Source organism: Aspergillus oryzae, chromosome 6 (genome assembly GCF_000184455.2).
Source record: "Aspergillus oryzae RIB40 DNA, chromosome 6".
Taxonomy (NCBI): Eukaryota; Fungi; Ascomycota; class Eurotiomycetes; order Eurotiales; family Aspergillaceae; genus Aspergillus; species Aspergillus oryzae.
In genome coordinates, this window is record NC_036440.1 from 1,491,242 (window position 1) to 1,511,205 (window position 19,964).

The window sequence follows — 19,964 nt, forward strand, 5'->3', positions numbered from 1 at the left end:
TATATACTTGAATTATATATTTTCGCCTTTTCACTTCCATTCTAATTTGCTTTAAACAACATGAGCGACAAGAAGCGCAAGATCGTCGAAAACGCCCCCGAGGAGGCTATTGAGCCCCAGGGAAAGAAGGCAAAGTGCGAGGAGAAGAAGGAGAAGAAGGAGAAAAAGCGCAAGTCGAAGGATGTCGTGGAAGATGTGAAGATGGAGGATACCGGTGTTGAGGAGCAGACCAAATCAGACGAGAAAGAGAAGAAGGATAAGAAGGACAAGAAGGACAAGAAGGAGAAAAAGGAGAAAAAGGAAAAGAAGGAAAAGAAGGAGAAGAAGAAGGAAAAGAAAGAAAAGAAGGATGAGAGCGAGGAGGATGCGCCGGAGGTAAACGGTGCCGAGGAAGAGAAGCAGGAAACCGCCGGTGCAATGGATGTGGATGAGAAGCCAACCGAGGAGAGCGAGGACAAAGTGGATAAGAAGGCCCAGGAGAAGAAAGAGCGGAAAGAGAAAACGAAACAGGAAAAGAAGGCAAAAAAGGAAAAGAAGAAGGCCGAGGCTCAAGAGCAGCAGTCAGTGTCTAACGGGCAGCAATCTCAGGCCGAACCTGCTGAAGATGATGCACCGAAGCAGAAAGGTTCTCGGTTCATTTGCTTTGTCGGTACGTTCGGCCAGTTCCTTACCATGAGTATCCCATCATTCCTAATGTGCTTGGCTAGGAAATCTACCCTACTCTGCCAACCATGAGTCCTTGTCCGCCCACTTTGAGAAGATTGCTCCGGTCTCAGTGCGTGTTGCTACTCAGAAGGAGAAGCCAACCAAGTGCCGTGGGTTCGGCTTCATTGAGTTCGATAATTATGATCGCATGAAGACCTGCCTCAAGTTGTATCACCACTCGATGTTCGATGATAAGAAGTACCCTCCCCGGAGGATCAATGTTGAATTGACGTGAGTATCCGTCCTGGACCAATTCCAGTCTACTGTGCGTCTTATTGACCCTCTCTCTAGTGCTGGTGGTGGCGGTAACAACGAGAACCGCAAAGCTAAGATCGAAGCGAAGAACAAGAAGCTTTTCGAGGAGAGGCAGCGCAACGCCAAGTCTATCCATCAGGAGAAGGAAAGGAAAGCCAAGGTTGAAGAAACTGGTGTTGATGAATATGCGGGTGTGCATCCCAGCCGACTCAGTCGCATGGCATAGTTCCTTCTTCCCCGTGACTTCCACCCTCAATTTCATGTAGGCTCATGTTGATCTGTCAAAAGTGTTTGTTCTTGTATTCAGTTTAGAGATATCCTTTCCGTTCTCTTTCTTCCTGCGGATACTAGGTTACATGCGTAAGACCGGAATGAAAAAAAGAAAAGAGAGAAAAAGCAAGAAAGACTTCGAATGCATAATCGTCCATTTCCAAATGACTAGCGTTCGCTGAGATGCATCCATCGCAATCACACCCGCAGCATGCATTGCGGTTGTCGCTACATCCCTCTATGAGACCCAACCACTCGAGACAAGTACCGAAACAACAGGAGAGAAAAAGCAAGTCACGACCCCATCAAGCGACATTCATTGCATGATATTGTATGGCGTGTTACATCTTTATACTGTATTAAAGGAGAGGTAAAGAGATGAGGGGTCAGAGCATCTGGGCTCCCAAAACAACATCAAAATCGTAGCATCGAGCCAAGGATGGAAAAATGCAGCCAGAGAATAAGGAACAAGAGAATTGAAAGATATTGTCATCATAGGGAATAGATTCCCCAGCAACCCAGACGCCGTATTAGTTCTTTATATTATAGTCGGGAGAAAATTATAAGAATCGATCTACAGAATCAGACATTTGCTCTTCTTCGGCTTCGCGGCGGGTCGTGGATTGAGAACAGCACTGGATCCAGGAAAGTTAACCTCAGAACCGCGAATCTTGCGTTAGCGTGGGGGCCACCTACCGGATAGCTTCGTCGAAGACGCTCTTCAGATTACGCTGTGTCAGAGCCGAACATTCGAGATACTTGTGTGCACGGATTTCCTTAGCCACGGCAAGGGCTTGTTCGTAGGAAACAGGTTCCATCTTGCGTTGCCGAAGGGCGTCTGTCGTCGCTGGATCGTCTCTCAAATCGAGCTTCGTCCCGACCAGGATAATGGGGACATTGGGGGCGTGGTGTTCAATCTCCGGGAACCACTGTATAGGGGTTAGTTACGCTGGACGCAATCGACATCGGGGGCGAGTTTTCCATGAGGGTCGCTTGGGAGGAGTAAGCACCTTAGCTTTGACGTTATCGAACGACGGAGGGCTGACGATGGAGAAGCAGATGAGAAAGACATCGGTTTGCGGATAGGACAACGGGCGAAGTCGGTCATAATCTTCCTGTCCAGCAGTATCCCAGAGTCCTAGACTAATCGGTCGGCCATCTACCATCACACTAGCCGTGTAGTTGTCAAATCTGGGGTCCAGGTCAATCACGGGATCGTTTCAGACGGATACAGGGAATAGAGGGCCACGGACACGGTCGGTATATACTCCCCAGGGAAAGCGTTGGTTGTGTAGGAGATCAGGAGACATGTCTATTTGGGTCCATGATTAGCTGATGGAGTTGACGAATGGACCGGAAATCGCCATAGACAGAGTTTGACTTACTTTTCCAACAGCACCGTCACCTGTGACTACACACTGTAGATTGGTCGTCTATTAGCCGCGGTGTGATCGATCGACAGATAAGCCACGGGAGAGCTGGCGAGTGCTGACCTTCAAAGATTGGGTAGCGGGACCGGTCGCCATTCTTTCAGAATCTGCGATATATGGAAGCAAAAGGGGCAATTGCAGTGACAAGAGATGCGCGGCGGGCGAACAGTCGAATGGAGAACGGTTAGGGCGTTATGAGGAGGTGGGTTGTTGTTGGCGGTGGGAAAAGCAACGTAGACGGGTATCTGCAAATCCGACAAAAAGCAGAGGGAAGATAGATCGATATTCAACACGGCGAATCGCAGGACGCTATGGGATCGATAGATGGGGATAAAGATAATCAAAGAATATGAAAAATAGAAAAGCTATGAAGAAGAGAAGGTGAAGTAGGTGAAGTTGAACCAGAACGACCACCAAATGCGGTAGACAGCGAATGGGAGTGCGGAGAGAGTTTCGAGGAGAAGAAGAGGAAGAAGGGAAGAAGAGCGAGAGGGGGGCAATAGAAAGACGAGAAGAGGGGGACAACTTCGGGGGCAACGTAAAGGGAGAGCTTTGCCTGAGTCGATAGCTCACCTGAATTTTAAGGTATTCAACAGAAGAGGAAAGATAAAACAAAAAAACCAAAAAAAAAATCAAATAAAAATAAATCCCAAAATTAATTAATTAATTAATCTATCAACTCCATCAATTCAATCCCATCCAGCCAACTATATTGCTTTCTCTGGTATTATGACGCGAATATCAGATTTTCCTTCCTCGGCTGGTTTGCGTGACAGCGAGAGCCCCAAATCATCCCTAAAATCGATAGCTTCCTACTCTAGACTAAGCGCAAGAAATACCACAAGGCAGGGAAAATGAACACTGAATGGCTGGTGGTTAAGCACCAATGATAAGGGAACAATCCGACGTGACTGCACAGTTCTTGCTTAAGGTCGAGTCGGTTGGGGGTTTGGGAAGCACTAAACCAACTTTTAGTTTGTTAGCTTGGTTACAGGATGGTACTTGGACGGTGTCTTCCTGTACTCTGACTGGCAATCGTTCTCTACCTCTCCATCTGCCTTTTTCTCGAATCACACCTCATTCTGGTTGTCTGTTCTGTGGCTTTTACTATTATTATATCCAATTCCTGCACTTACTCGCCGGCATCCAAGGTACAGTCGCTGAGGAAGTTTGGTTCAGGGGCGGTACCAAAATCGTTCATGACGGACTTACATAACACTTACCAGAGTAATATTGAACTATACCTATTGCTCTTATCGCAGTAAACATTGAAAATAGATACATACTGTATGTATGTATGTATGTATGTATGTATGTATGTATGTACTATGTACATTCATACATCCAGCATTGAAGCCTTACCGTACCGTACCCTAATTCCTTCAGCCTCCCTTGCTATCAGAACAGAAAACAAGACTCGCCGTTAAGGTACATACTGTACACAGAGCGGCCAGTTTACAACCCAACGGGGCGTAACGCATCCAAAGACTCAAATGAAGAGTATTCCATAAAGAAAAAAGAAGCCAAACAGATGACAGCCACAACCTTTGGCAGTGGGCTGCATTGACCGCCACCGAAAAAACGACACCTCTTTCCCAACCGGTATTTTTAGATCCCATCCATTGTTTGCGACTGGTTGGAGTCTCCGCATTTATGCCTCCATCCCGGTGTGATATCATGCAAGCCAAGTATGCATGGCCCTACAGGTGGCGCTCAATCGGATTCAGAACTGGATGATCCCTCGAGTCTATCGCATCCGTGAAAAATAGTATTACTATATCATCTTCCATTATATCACTGCCTATTCACTGGCGAACCCCCCCCCCCCCCCCCCCCCCCCCATCACTATGCTACTGATAACCACAGGACAAAAGAATGACAACACCGTTGAGGAAACCAAGAAAGAAACATACAATAGGGTGGCACAAAAAAAAAAAAAAATAAAAATAAAAATAAAAAATAAAAAATAAAAAAAGAAGAAGAAAAAATAAAATAAAAGAAGAAGAAAAATTATGAAAGATTATGATTGAACACGAGTAACGCCAACCGAGGAAGGAAGAATCCCATGCCCAACCTTTACATCGTACGGCCGCTCCATCAGCCCAGCCGCTTTGCTACCGAACTCCTGAAAATGTGGACTGAGCAGATGCATGTGGAGCGCATCCTGATCTCTATACCTGTTGGTCCATGAGCCATCGGACCTCAGACTAGCCCACGCGGTTCACACATACCTCTCCACGACCATTATCTCATTTCCATCTTTTATCGAGAAGGCATAGTAAATTAACGTATCGGGTTCGGTGGCATGTACTTGGCGGGTGAGTTCTGAGATATGACGTGAGAGCTAGTAACATTATTCCTTGTCAGTTGTCAATTTCACAGAGCAGTAAGTCCGATGCACTATATAAAGCAATGCATACCAAAATGTAGTGGTGGAGGGGACTTAACTTACTTCGTCATGTTTGCCGGACTTAGGGTACATGATGGCCACCACATTCACCTCTTCAGAAGCCATTTCGCGATGGTCGGTTACTAGAGCTGCTAGTCTGATCGAGAATATGTAAGAGAGATGATCTATATCATGCAGGAAGCAAAGGGATGTCATGGCTGACCGACAGGATATGCCGAGGGGGGATGTTATAGTCATCCCTGCGCGATGACTAACCAGCTTGGTATGTGGTTTATGAATGCGGTTGGATGCCCAACTGCTATCGTATTGCACGTCTAGCTAAAAAAGTATATACAATAAAATCTGGTATCCACAATGAACTTTTCTTTTGAATTTCCCTCTTACGCTGAAACGTTATCGGGATCGAAGGAACCCCCGCCCAGATGGTGGTACACGAGTACGTCTACATAACGGGAGGAGCAACAAACGAGTCCGGAATTCCGTCAAACACCCAGTTGAGCGAATCGAATACTTCGGAAAATCCAACCTCGCTGATAAATGCTCCTCCTTGATCGAAGTTGGGTGCATACATCAACCCGGGATCTTCCAGTGAGTCGTCCTGTCGAGAAACAGGTCCAGCCGTCGCCGACAGGTTCGGATTGGCTAAAGAAGCTGCGCCAATAAGCTACGATGAATAAGGAAAGCCGAGAGAACGAGGAGACATACCTTGAGCATCTTCAACGCTCTTGATCGGCCGGAATCGTTGCCGCCAACGCCATACGGTATCATAGACGTGGCTCATACTCATCCGGCAGCGCACCTTTAACAGTAGAGCCTCCTCTCCGCTGGGATCGGAGCCCCCCGCATTCCACATCTGAGCCAAAATATCGGCCAGGCGCACCGGACGGTCATGATCCATGACGCTAATTCGCCGAATGGCTGAAATGGCCCCGTTGAACAGAAGCTTCCCGTGATCGAAGTCGATGTGGCGGCTAAAGTCACTTTTCAACAGCTTCATCAGGGCAAACGCAGCAGACACGATCATTTGAAGAATATAATTAGTCGCATGGCCAATTAGCTCCCCCGGAGATGTTTCGAGATCTAATACTCGCCCGAGGAATGACGTGGTGGCAATGAAGAGTTTCGTTAAGTCATCGCTTCGTGGGTTAGAACCTAAAAATACAAAGTACCGCAAATGCAGCTCAGCTGCTCGTAGATGGATCATGTTGATGTCTAACGGAGACCATATTAGACCTGATTCGAAAACCAAGGGGTACAAACGTGACATACTAGAGATATCTCGGCCAAGATCGACCTCCATGTCTCTCAGCTCATTTTCCAACAGCTGCACAATCAACAATTTCTCAGAGCTAATGAACTCCGCGGGTTCAGGTTTACTACTGTACAATGACTTCGTCACACGATCACAGAACTTCTCGATACGCAATCGAGTTTGGAGGTCATGGGAAGGGTGATAATCCGCGTCTTGGAGAGACGCTGGCTCAAGCGCCCAGTCGTAGATAGTGCCAGGCGGCTGCCCGTAGCCAGTAGCAACACTAGGAACGGTGAGCAATAGCGCTACACACGATCAACGTAGGACAGGATTACTTACTTCTGAGCTACAATATTACATATAGCCCATGTTTGTATTCGGTCTTTTACAGCCTCCCCTTGGACTTCCATCCGGAAGGTTGTGAATTCCTCCGGTTGCACCGGCCGATGCAATCCCAGTTGCATAGAAATCTGCATCATTAGTCCGCTAAGCATAAAGGTCGCATCGGTTCTTTGACTTGTCGTGGGGAGCGGCCATGTGCAGAGAAGACAAAGAGCTTTCACCACACGATAATCCTGCGGAACTCCGGTAATGGTCGACCACAGGAACCGACTAAAGGGGCCAGAGAGTGCAGTGAGAAGACCAGGCTCTGATGGAGCCCGTCGACTTGCGACGCAGATAATCGTCCATGCCTGTAGGGGGCAACGACGAAGATACTCTTCAGGGGGCTTTTGGGGGTTCAAAAGCGGCAGGAAGGGATGATAATATTTGAAGTACCTGGCCTATTGTTAGGACTGCCAGGGGCCTTAATCCAAAAAGGGTACTGATTACTGTTCAAATAACCGTGCGACTCTTGGTCGGGACAGCGAGACATCTTCTAATCTCCACATATTGTCCTCCTGGGACATAATGGAGGCATCCCTCTGGATGGTTAAGGGGGTCGCCAGAGGCTGTGGTTCCAGCGGAGCAGATAGGGTTCGTGTTCTGTTCGAAACGGCCGAATCAGGGCCACAGAACACCTCTTCTGAGCATGGGGATAGCTCATCGCTAACTGTTGCTTCCACGCCATGAGGATGATCAGCAGAAGTAGCCAGTCGTCGACGGAGCTCTGCGATCTCCTTTTCCATCTCTGCATTGCGCCTGTTCGAAGCACAGTCAGCCATGGCAGGATTCGCTTGGCTTTGGATTGTATGGTCAAGTTTTACCTTCTTTTCGAAATGCGCTTGAAGCTAGGTTCGACCTTGCATTCTATTTGAAGGCGCCGACAGCGTGAGCATGCTGCGGCGGGCGTCTGTACGATATCACACCGCAACTACGGTGTTCGAACTCCCATGTTTAGCCAGTGGTTCGTGATAGAGAAATAGTAAGAAACGACAGTGGAGGCCAAGACGTCAGATTTAGGAGGTGTGATACGCTTAAATAATCTGTAGGGAGATAGGCTAGAGGAGCGAAGTGGCGGATGCAGGCTTACCTTTTGCTGCTTACACTCGTTACAAGCCTTTCTACTGCCACCCCGGCGCTTCCCCGTGATTGGGGGAATCTTCTCCATTTCGCGAGGTTCGGAATTCCTGGCTGATAGATCGAAACCTGTGACGGGCCGGGGCATTCTGGGGTTGTTCCGAAGGTCGCTGGGGGTGCCCGAGGGCGTTAAGAGACTCGCATGTGTACCCAGCCCATGCGGTGCCATGACACCCCGGAACTCCAGGTCCATCAGTATAAATCAGACGTCGCCCGCCGGTATGGAACCGCGGGGCCCATTAACACATGCAAAACGAAGAGGGAAACGGTCAAGGAACCAAAGGTTATGTGCCGGAAATCGGAAGAAAAGTTTAGGTGTTGAAGTCTCGCGAAACTCGGCGGTTGCTGGCCGGCTGACTCATCAAAGGCCTGAGGCTTTGATACGGAGTACCTAAGTATATACCCACTGGTAAGTACGGAGCAATACTCCGTACCTATTTTTGCCAGTAGGCCTAGTCTGCGTGCACTCTGATTGAGCGGAATTGCACCTCTCCAGTTCCTCTACTCCGTACTCGTACCATCATACTGGTCAAGTCTTGATATACACTGTTTATAAAACGGTGCCCCTTGCTCATTACCATTGTCTATCCATGTTATAGTACAATGACCTCAGTTTATGAGGTAAAGCGAATGATTAGAGGCATTGGGGTTGAAACAACCTTAACCTATTCTCAAACTGATCATATACGATAATGCCGAAACGGGCATCAAATCTATACGCCACGTTAGCAAACAGCTCTCAAGAGAACCAACTTTCGTCTACATGTATGAATATGGATCTATACAGGGGATTGGATTTACTCTCAGCCACTACGAGTACTACATACATACGTAGTATCTAAAAGTCACGGGGAAGACAAGACGATGACGTCGGTGACACTGCCACACTTGCGAAAACACTAATCCGAGAAGCGTAAGGTGTCTGGGATTTGGTACCTGAACCGCCCTATAGCTAAATTAGGTACAGTCTGCCTCCACCCCCACCGCCCGACCATTATGCTTCCAAACTGCTTTAACCAACACTAACTTACGTTATCCGTTGATACTCATTAGGCTTCCGCGATCTACAAAACCAATTTGGTTTCTTTCTTTCTGCATCCAGTGCACTGTTCGCTGTCTCTATCACTCGTTACTCGTATTATTCTCTATGGCAGACGTCAGTCTCCACGATGGCCCTGCGCCATCTGCGCCATCCCCGCGAGATGCCGATGCGCCACCAGCAAGTGCTGATTCCGCCGGCCACTCTGCGACGCCGGCGATTTCGGACGAGCTCAAGGCTCGTATGGACAAAGTCGTTTATTCAGATGTAAATGATCATCTATCAGGTTCAACTGTTGAAATGCTAAATTACTGATTCGGAATTGTATCATATAGATCGGTATTACCACCCTCCTGACCCGGTTGAAACAAAGCGTCGCCTCGGCTAGGGTTCGTCCATGGATCAGCCACCCCTTAATGTGGCCATCGTGCTGACCACAGATAATCCAGGATTTCTCAACATTCCTTAAGAAGCGATCTTCTCTAGAAGAGGAGCATGCTCAAGGCTTGCGAAAATTGTCCCGCTCTCTCCTCGATGCCTCCGTCCGCACCGATAACCGTCAAGGCACCTATGGCCAGAGCCATAATGACTTGAGTCGATTCCATGACCGCATGGCGGATCATGGACTACAGTTCGCGGTGTCCCTGCAACAGATGGCTGATAGTCTTCACGAATTGGCGTCTAACATCGAGCGAGGTCGCAAACAGTGGAAACAAACCGGCCTGAGTGCGGAAAAGAGAGTGATGGAGGCGGAGGCAGCAGCGGAGAAAGCGAAAGCTAAGTACGAATCGCTTGCGGAGCAATACGATCGGGTGAAGACAGGGGATAAGCAAAGTGGAAAGTTTGGCCTGAAGGGTCCAAAGTCGGCCGCTCAGCATGAGGAAGAGCTGTTGCGCAAAGTTCAAAATGCAGACTCGGATTATGCGTCCAAGGTACAAGCTGCCCAAGCGGCGCGTCAGGAGTTGGTCTCCACCCACCGACCTCAAGCTGTGCATAACATCCAGCAATTAATTTCAGAATGCGACTCTGGCCTCACATTGCAGATGCAGAAGTTTGGTACGCTTATAACTCCTCGGTATCCATGACGCCACGGTTACTTTACTGACTGTGCTTAGCAACATTTAATGAGAAGCTCTTGCTGGGCCAGGGATTGTCTATCAGCCCTCTGAAAGATAGTGCGGGGAATGCTGCTATCGCACCAAAGAGTCTCTATGAAGTTATCCAACAGATTGATAATGAGAAAGACTACCGCGATTACGTGCTGAGCCATCAGAATAATCCTGGTGCGGTAACTTCGGAACAGATCAAGTATGAACGCCATCCGGTAAGTTCCATCAGCCCCTACTTTTGTCTGTATCTATTGACCCTTATTGTTAGACGCTTGGAGGTACTACTGGGCCTGTTGTCCCAGCCTCTCAAACAAGTACACAAAACAAACGCAATTCGTCAATGTTGCTTCAGTCATTTTCCCAGCAACATCTTCCGGCTCAGTCTTCTCAACAATCCCCCGCACCTGCACCTGCACCAACTGCAGCTCCCGCTCCAAGCACCCAGCAGTCATCTTACCCGCACAATCCAGACTCATACTCATCCTCAACATTCCAGCCGCCTTATCCAGTGAGCGACAGCCCAGCTGTCCCGGAAAAGCAACCCTTGAATCCGCCATCCATGGCAGCGGCACCGAGCCCGTTACCACCAGCTGGAGGAACTACAGGAAACTTCCAGCAGCACCTTCCCCCATTGAAACCTGTCTTCGGAGTTTCCTTGGAGGATTTGTATTTGAGAGATGGAACTGCTGTTCCTATGATTGTCTACCAATGCTTCCAAGCCATTGAACTTTTTGGCTTGGATATGGAGGGCATTTACCGACTTTCTGGAAGTGCGAATCATATCAACCAGATGAAACAAATTTTCGACAATGGTGGGTTAGCCCTTGTCACGCAGCTGCAGAGATGTCACTCTAACATTCCGTTATCAGATTCGTCGCAGGTGGACTTCACAAATCCGGAAAACTTCTATCATGACGTGAACAGTGTTGCTGGATTACTCAAGCAGTTCTTTAGAGATTTGCCTGACCCTCTGTTCACGTCGCAGTCTTATACCGACTTCATCAATGCAGCCCGTAAGGCTATAAATCCACAAATTGAGGACGTTTTTCATGGTACTGATGTGTGCTTCAGGCATTGACGATGATGTTCAGCGTCGAGACTCGCTTCATGCGCTTGTAAATAATCTCCCAGATGCGCACTACGCCACGTTGAGAGCCTTGGTTCTGGTATGTTGTTCCTAGCCCTACACTCTTTAGGGTCCAAAATCTGATATACTTGATTTTAGCATCTCAATAAGGTGCAAGAACATTACACCCAAAACCGTATGAACGCAGGAAACATTGCCATCTGTTTCGGGTACGTCGACGTATTCACACTGTCGGATACCATATGAAAGCTAACCATATATTTTGCTATTAGGCCTACTCTTATGGGCGCCAGTTCCGGCGGCAACGTCGCCGACGCTGGTTGGCAAGTCCGTGTTATAGAGACGGTTATTTTGAACACTTTCCAGATCTTCGACGATGATTAATTACGCCTCGAGAACAAGAGGCCATGATCACATTTTGCCTTGCATTGCAAAGCATTTTCTTTTTTTCTAACATATGTATATAGTGATATTTGGACCTGTGAAACATCCTGACGAGATATCATTACTTGCCTATAATGTAATCTTAGTGGGTTTAGCGCAATCAATTCCTCTTCAGTTCAGTTTGATCATGACACGTTCTTTCTATGATTGAATTGACGAAACCTGTTGGATAATTACAAGCTGGAAATCACAGTAATAATCGGATATAGTACAAATGATGAAGTGTGGCAATGTGAAGTCCCTCGAGAGCCCGCTGAATACATGGTGAGAATACAAAAACCCGGAACATGGGTAGTTTTAAGACACGGGTAGAATCGAAGGTGGCTGTCCGAGGCACAGCATGATCCTGTAAGGGGGAAGATGAAGTGAGATGAGATTCTCAACGAAAAGCCAAGGCAATTTTTGTACGTCGCGATGAGGCAATGATATGCCTCCCGCTTAGTTCTGGAGATGAGCGCCAGGGGTCTGGGCCCTACCACTCCGCAACTGGGGGGTAATTATAGGGCTAGTGGCGTATTTTCTGCGTATGACGGAATTTATTTCTTTCCTTCAAACTGTTCCTTCATGGCCGCCATACGCTCCGCAAACGTCAGTCCGGAGACGAACATGGGGTTAGCGAGATCTTCCACGGTGGTAGGCGTAGCGTGGCCCCAAATGCGCCAGTCCTCATCCTCACCATACCACCGAAGCTTCTGGAGAACGATGTATTCAGTGCAGTCTTGCTGCTTAGGCGGAGCGGTAGACTCAACGGAAACCTCGGACTTGCCCGTCTTGACCACTTTGGACTTCCCAGTAGACTGTCTGCTTGTGATACGCACCACGACCTGTCGCACTCCAGAGTCGGGGATCTCGGGGATTTGGGTAGCACGGTCCGACAAGACACGGATTCCAGTGAGAAGAGTTGCTGGAGTGCGGTTGTATTTGTCAAGAGACCAGCTGACCTTCTCATCTCTGGGGCGGTTGGCGATACGGGAGGAAAGGTTGTTGGCGAGGCCGGTGCAGCAAACCTTGCGCAGTGTGCTGATGTCTCCCCTGTGTGACGGACGGTATAATCAGCATCTCACCAGTCCACGTCATGTGGATTGGGTAGAACTTACTTGGCGAACGCAGAGTACATGCGCTGATGGAGCTCACGAGCAGCCTGCCGACGCTCCTTCAGGCGGAGTGGTAAACCTGAATTGAACCATTTGCAGTAGGCAACAAGACTGTTCGCTAGTTAGTTTCTTGTACCATCCCAGCAAATCACTTCAGCGCATCGCGGTCCCCGCGCGTTTGATCGTCATAAAAGACGAGAATACAATGAACAGTGAAAGGAAACAGCATACCCCAAGAAATTCTGGAATCCCGACTTCAACCAAAGCCACTCTAATTGCAGACGCTCCTGCGGTTGTTGAAAGATCGAAGGCATATCCCTCCAGAGCGGGCGAACGTATGTGCCTGGCAGTAACCCAATATCCTGAGGCAATTCAGACCTTGATAGACCCATCCCCCTCGTCGCCATACTTGGTTGAGCTGGTTGTTTGATGGCAATGTTTTCGGGTATTCCCCGCATGGCACTGCGTTGGGACGACTGCGAAAAGAACCGGCATTGGCATGAGTAGAGTTGGAAAAGGGCGTTATTGGAGCGGACAGCCGTAAAGACGGGCCCCTTTGACAGCGAGGTGGCCATTGTGAAGTAAGCCTGCGAGAACCTCGAGCAGAATGAATTGAGCGTCGAGTTGGAGAGAACCAATGATCAAGACCGCAAAAGAAATCCCGACAGATCACTCACGTGATATCAACTCCGCCCACCGTTTCTCAGTCCGTTCGGCCAGCTGTGCTTCCCCGATTCGCACGCTAGGTCATGGCGTCGACTCTATCGGCAGCTTCCTGAAGGACGGATCTATCGCTGGCACATGAAGCCGTCTTATCTCTGACTGTGCGCTGTGCTGTACTGCTCGGAACTCGACTTGTTGTCAACAGTCCCGTCATCTTCGCGGACAGAAACCGACATTGTTTACGGAATAATCCTCGATAGGATTGACTCCTGTCGCATCCAGTCTTTGCTCTCTCACTAGTTTCTCAATCCTTTTGCGCAACGGCCGCATATGCCGTATCATAAGGCTGGCTCCTCCTCGTGATGCTCCCCCGCCCTTCTCTCCCCACGCCCGACATCCCCCTGAAGCTGCTCATTTGAGTACTCTCGATCCGGACTTGCACTCGCAACTTTTGGCCTCAATCTCCAAATTCCCGGCGGACGCCTTCAAAAAAGACGTGGCTTCCCCAGCCCCCGCTGCTGCTATCGTCCCGCCGTCCCCCGACCCTTCTACGCCCCAGACCCCCAACAGCAATGATTCCGGTCACGCAACGGTTCCCTCCGCCCTGCATCCGCGAGTGGCTGTCATCTTGGGGGTAGACCGGAAATGGTACCTTCCTCTCCTGATTTGTCGGGCACTGAGCACAGTGCCGGCAGCATGGTGGGGGCTCCGGTGTGCCTTCACCTTCCTGGCGGAATTGCTCCACATCCAGGCGGGAATGGGGCATGAGGGGTGGACGGCGGCGATTGTCGATGGTATCAATCAAGAGTGGGATGTTGAAAGAAGATTCCGGGTGACGGAGGTGGCTCTGGCGATTATGTGGGTATGTATGGGCATCTTTGGCGAGAGGTTCATGGGGATAGAGATCCCATGCAACCAACGTCCACGCACAAGACCGTCTTCACGAAACAGTGAGCTAACGAATACCTACTCCAGTGCTGTGCATCTGCTTACCTTTCGTATTTCTTTGCTGATTGTATGATGTCTCGATGGTGAGTTTGTGTCTCAGCCCCTGTATATCCAAATCCCAGTCTGAGACTTATATCCATTCTACAGGCTTTTGAATTATACCCCGCCGGCTGTTGTTATTCGTCTCCTTACCACCAACGGATTGATTGCTTATATCTCTTCATGGGTACTCTATCTTTCGGGTGCATCTTCAGATCCACGCCTCCTCCTTCCGGCCTGGATATCCATCACAACTGTAAGTCTACCACCCCACAACCACGCCTGGAATAAGAGGAATGACTGACATCTTGCTTCTCCCATGGAGACACTCACGTTCCTTTACCATGCCACTCAAAACCACGCCATGATCAAGCGCGAAACGGCGGCTGCTCTGCTAGTTGTTTCCATTGCGAGTTTCGTGAGCATGTCCTCACTTCTGCTTCAGTTACATCTGACTCGAGAAAACGAACCGGAGGTACCCGTCTTTGTTATTACGCGGAAATTATGGGACTGGGCTGTTGCGATATTTCTTCGCATGCGGGTGGCGGATCGAGCTGGGGCGCGTGAATTGTGATTGATTTCCTGGGAAATGGGTCACTATGTGAATACTACGCAAGTAATGAAAAGCTCTTGGCCTAGTTTTCTGATCTGTTACCGGCGAAAAACATTACATGTATTCCTATTGGTACTCTGAAGATCCACAGCAAATTGCATATCGCATTGCATACATCCTATTCTGAGAACGACTGTTGTGAGGACAAGTTCAGAAACAACATGTGGAAGACGTAGAACGCAAGTGCAACGAGAGATTGACCTTCGCACACCAGGCAACCCTCCATAACATCCGTCTGACGACAGACCTCCCGACATGCATTTCCTCCAAGCCGAGTAACGACAGGGATGAGGCAAGAAACAGAAGAACATCTATGCATATATTTGGGTATCTACCAACGCCTCGTTCCGTCATAATCCCATTCCGAGTATAGCAGTCGAGCCAACAAAGGACCCACTCCCATCAATCGCGTGCCGCAATTGTTTGGGATCAAATTAGACAGTGCATAATAACGACAGAGGTCCCACGTCCAGTGCGCCGGCCACAGAGGGTTGGATGTAAAAGACAAGAAGCTTAACCGAACCACCTAGATGTTGCAATCGCGTAGAGAGCAATGCAGAGTTAAGACGAAGGATAGGCGATACATGCCTCCATCCAACCACTCCGAGGGCAAAGTAGACTGGGATCGGAACGGGGCGCGGCGTCTCCTTTAGAAACCGTGGACCTTGATGGTCTTGGCATCCAGCTCGAGACCCTCCTTCTTGTCGGTCAAGAACTCCTGAACATCTTTACGCTGATCACCTTGCAGCTGAATCACCTCGCCCATCTCACTATCGGCGACGATGGTGCCATTGCAGGCTGTACAGCCGTTAGGGGGCATTCATTGTGGTTATATGGAAGCGATGAAGTAGCAACTTACCGAACTTCTTCTTGATCACCTTTAAGATCTTCTTCTGATCAAACTTCTTAGGAAGACCCTGAACGGTAGTCAAGGTTTTTCGACCATTGCGCTCTGTAAAGCAGTGATATCAGTAACAAATTCCGAGGACAAGTACGGCGATTCAAACACATAAAAGAAAATAGAAAATCCAGTGAATAGAGACGATGGCAAGGAGGACATACGCTGAATCCGTATATGGATATAATTTTGAGACTGCTTGGTCTCGCCGGTGTCTTCGTCAGCTTCGGCGAAGGGGTCTGTGTAAAACACGTGTCAGCCTCAGGCTCCTAAACAGGATTACCCCGCCAAAAATGTCATGCGGCACCAAACTGTAGACAAAGACGATCTGCAAACAATCAAGGCCAGATCCGTGACACGAATCATCGGATAGACTTGCTGTAGCGACGCCTTTGCCCGCTCACGGCGACCACCATCTTTAGGGGGGAGTCATAGCTGGCATAAGGGAGGTGGCAAAATGGCCTTACCGAAGGTCTTGAGGTTTTCGATGGACATAAACTCGGCCTTTTCTCGAAACGGGCCCTTAAAAGCGGTTGTAGTATGAAAGCGAGGGGTAAGAGTTAAAAACTCTGTAACTTGTAGCGATCGCGAGCGTTCGTAGAAGAGCTGAGGGGTGAGTGTGAAGGTGTTGTTGGGGAGAAGACAAGTGAGGAAGAAGAAAGAGCCTTTTGAGGGGCGCGACCCGATTTAGCGCCTCTGTGGGGGAAGGCGGTGAAACTGTGACTAAGCCCCTTTTCGCTCATCTGCGCGTCTTCATCCAGCTGATCGGCCAGATGATCTACTAATACCTGTATCTCTAGTGTGATTCCTATATATGAAAACATAACCTCATTCACATTGAATCCCACAGTGTGTGAAGAAAACGGCATGACTCAGACACAGAAGAAAAAGATCAAGACTTGTATTAGACTAACTATTGATACAATCCCACGTGATCACCATGCACTTCAGTGGCAAATCGATGACCGCATGGACGTGGACGTTTGGGTATCATCCTAACTTCAGAAGCCTCCTACCCCCTTTTTAGGTAATAGATATACAAGGTGGTATAGGATCACAATTCAATTTCCTCAAACAGGCCACACAGTTGGCATTGTTTATGGAGAAGGGGTAGCAGTGGCAGCACCTGCTGGAACCGCCGGCGGAGGCATGAATATAGGGAAATACGTCTGTAGCATGTGAATAAGTACCAGACCCGATTACTAGGCAGGGCGGATAAGGAGGGAACTTGAGACGTACAACAACCAATGCCATCACTATATGCACATCAAAAGTTAGTATCTATCTTGACCTTTATTAGGGAAAAAGGAAGACGAACAGGACATGAAGACAGACATATACGCAGGAGTAGATGCCGTCCTTTTCTGCTCAGGTGTTTCACCGAGCCAATTTTGAAGTGAAAAGACGAATGAGACCCTGGATACTAGTTAGACACCTCCAAGGCTGATCGTAAGAGAGCAATTCACCATCCGATCATCCTGGATATCAAAGGTTTGTCAGACATATGACCCCTGGCAGTGTGAACAGTATAGTCTATCTCACCTGTTACGGGTGAACATCTATGAAAACTGTCAGCATCCTCGGACCGCGCAACCATGAGAAATCCGGATGTCAACCTACCGCGGCCATGGGCATGGTGCTGGTCATTGCGCCTGGACCAGACCGTTAATAAAGCATTCCTCCCCAATTGATCCATGTAGCAGATTGAAGTATACCAGACATATCGGCATCATCCTTGTTGGCAGGCGGGTCGACATAGGGGATGGCTGGAGTTGGAGAACAGCAATTAGTAACTGTGTTTTCGCCATCACAAATGACACAGGTTGGGAGGGGATTATGAAATTAACGTACCGAGGTCCAACCTCCGCATGTCTTTTTTCGAAGCCATCTTCACACAGGAAATAACTAGTGCTAATGTACAGCTTGTTGTTACGATGCTGGGGAGAAAGACGAACTCGCCAGCCAAGTGGTAGTTGCCAAGACTAAAGCGGCAGTCCATCTATTGGCCATTCGGCTTTATCTTTTTCTTTATCTCCCGTCAAAATGAACCATCACAAAACTAGATGTAGTATGTATGTACCTAGATAATGTAACTCCGTACACCGATAGGTAAAAAGAAGAAAATAGAAAGAAAGAAAAATAAGGAAGAAGAAAAAGGAATTGGTAGGGGCTTGATCTCCATGTTCCTGGGCTCGTAAAGCTGCCTTAACTCTCCAGACTATTAAGGCATAATTAAAAAAATATAGCAAATCAAAAGACCCAAAAAAAAAAAAAAAGAAAAGAAAAGAAAAGAAAAGAAAAGAAAAGAAAGAAGAAAAAAAGATGGAAAAAGAAAGAAAATCAGGAAAATCATGATCTTCAAAGCCCAAAAGGTAGTCCTCCTTGCTCAATGAATAAACCCGGAAAGACCAACCATGGGCTGTATCAAGTGTAGGGAACAGCTGAAACAGAGACTGGCCCGAACAACTTATCCGGAAAAGCAAACATCTTTCGACAGGGTTGGTAGTCCATACATAGAAAGCACTCCTTGGTCTCAGCTAGCCATGTTCCATGCCAATTGGATTCATTACCGGTGTGCTTGCGTATACATCCAATCGCACATCAGTGAGGCACGGATCCATGGTAGCCCGGCGTGGTTGCAGAAATACTTGCTTTTCGTGCTAAAATTCTAGGTCTATGCAGCTACAGCGTGTAAGTTCTTTGTCGACTAGGAGTACCTAGTATGTATTCGTGTGATGATCCAAATTGCACTGCAGTCAGGGATGTTGTGTAATATTGGCATGGGCAGTGACTGAGAGTGGGGTGTCCTATGGCATTCAGGCATCAGCAACGGAGAGAGAGCATTGATCAAGTACGTCCTTTAAGCTTTACCGGGCAGGACTCTGATATTAGTGTAACCCAAGGGAGAGAAAAAAACGTGACCATTACAAAGATATAAAGAGAAAGAACAGGATAAATACAATACGCACAATAAGCCAACTCTGAGATATCATAGTGGAAATGCGGGGAACAGGAGGGTGAATCAGACAACCATATCATGCCACATTGGGGGATTGTCATGCGGAGGAGGAAATAGTATCTGATGGCTCATCCACAGTGAGTGGCGGGATCTGGCTAGTAGGAATGGATCGGCGGCTATTTCTCACCACCAGAAAGTGAACCTGAGAGAGGGGAATTGGGTTTCTAGTAGGAGTAGTATTGGGAGACGGAATCCATGGGATGTCATTCGTTTGATGCGCAGGCTGTCTGACCGACTGTCCATAGGCCAGTCGATATTCCGAACGGGGATGCAAATCATTTGGTATTACTGCAGGCTATACGGGCGTACCGTACAGGCTACTACTGATAGTACGGAGTATGGAAGTATGTACAGTATGTACGACAGCAGATGACGAACTGGGATAATATTATGTACGAATCTCCAGATGCCACCCAATGTCGGCATGTCCCAGACTTCAATAAATTCCCAAGAGGCAAAGAAGGTTTTGTCAATGCCATCATTCTCGGAATTAGTTACTCAACATTGTTCCATAAGATATCTCCGATTTTCGAGAATGGGGCAATATGGGGCCCATCATCTGATTGCCAAGAGACCCATCGATTTGCCGGAGAATCCGAGGATGACCCTTTTAGTTGGGTAATAATATCGTCCCCAGTTATTCATTAGTGCCGTTGTTCGTGTATACCCTTCTGATACCCTATTACCAGTGTTTGTGTGTATTTTTCTTCTCCCCTTAAAGAAATAGTAGGTATGGACCCCGGGTGGATAATGGATATATAATATTAACAATAATGCGGGTAAAATCTGATGCAGGTCCATGGGGATGTCACCGGTATGGAAAGGAACACATACAGTATCGAGGAGATAATTTAGGAGTACACCTGACCTCTTCATTATTCCTTAAGAAACAGACTCCAGACTAGTCAATTCCATATCTCCCGTCGGAGAATGGAATTAGAAACAAACAAAGAACAGGGAATATCAGGAGAGAACCCTTGAGCGATCACAATTCGATTTGCATGAATCTCCTTTTAGACTCCTAATAAGGTTAAAGAGTACGGACAATCAGCTTTCAAGCTTAAGACGCATTCGGCATCCGGTATTACGCCAGTAATGGATCCATGTTTATCTCGCCCACACTGTGTCAATCCCGCGTTAATTACCCGTCATCCGGTACACTTCAGTCCGC

General features: G+C 48.1%; 5 protein-coding genes across 5 annotated transcripts; 2 read left to right on the forward strand and 3 right to left on the reverse strand.

The window, feature by feature from the left end:
* Positions 1-60: 60 nt before the first annotated feature.
* On the forward strand, positions 61-1,186 carry AO090020000128 (RNA-binding protein; the record flags this gene model as incomplete). Its single annotated transcript, XM_001824438.3, has 3 exons — positions 61-649; positions 708-936; positions 997-1,186. 3 exons carry the CDS (start codon positions 61-63, stop codon positions 1,184-1,186), a joined length of 1,008 nt encoding a protein of 335 aa, XP_001824490.1.
* Positions 1,187-1,804: 618 nt separating this feature from the next.
* Positions 1,805-2,756, reverse strand: racA (putative Rho GTPase Rac; the record flags this gene model as incomplete). Its single annotated transcript, XM_023238148.1, has 6 exons — positions 1,805-1,865; positions 1,927-2,159; positions 2,277-2,421; positions 2,484-2,542; positions 2,616-2,648; positions 2,724-2,756. The coding sequence occupies 6 exons, from the start codon at positions 2,754-2,756 to the stop codon at positions 1,805-1,807; spliced, it is 564 nt and encodes a 187-aa protein (XP_023092708.1).
* A 2,756-nt stretch (positions 2,757-5,512) lies between these two features.
* AO090020000126 (transcription factor domain-containing protein) lies at positions 5,513-8,033 on the reverse strand (the record flags this gene model as incomplete). Its single annotated transcript, XM_023238149.1, has 7 exons — positions 5,513-5,721; positions 5,776-6,605; positions 6,662-7,099; positions 7,154-7,462; positions 7,528-7,613; positions 7,695-7,736; positions 7,794-8,033. The coding sequence occupies 7 exons, from the start codon at positions 8,031-8,033 to the stop codon at positions 5,513-5,515; spliced, it is 2,154 nt and encodes a 717-aa protein (XP_023092707.1).
* A 954-nt stretch (positions 8,034-8,987) lies between these two features.
* rgd1 (putative Rho GTPase activator (Rgd1)) lies at positions 8,988-11,459 on the forward strand (the record flags this gene model as incomplete). The annotated part of the gene is made up of 9 exons (XM_001824435.3): positions 8,988-9,146; positions 9,215-9,268; positions 9,329-9,935; positions 9,995-10,203; positions 10,257-10,800; positions 10,858-11,001; positions 11,060-11,154; positions 11,214-11,284; positions 11,348-11,459. 9 exons carry the CDS (start codon positions 8,988-8,990, stop codon positions 11,457-11,459), a joined length of 1,995 nt encoding a protein of 664 aa, XP_001824487.1.
* A 4,066-nt stretch (positions 11,460-15,525) lies between these two features.
* Positions 15,526-16,269, reverse strand: AO090020000122 (translation initiation factor eIF1; the record flags this gene model as incomplete). Its single annotated transcript, XM_001824434.3, has 4 exons — positions 15,526-15,674; positions 15,736-15,828; positions 15,939-16,013; positions 16,242-16,269. The coding sequence occupies 4 exons, from the start codon at positions 16,267-16,269 to the stop codon at positions 15,526-15,528; spliced, it is 345 nt and encodes a 114-aa protein (XP_001824486.1).
* Between the last annotated feature and the right edge of the window lie 3,695 nt (positions 16,270-19,964).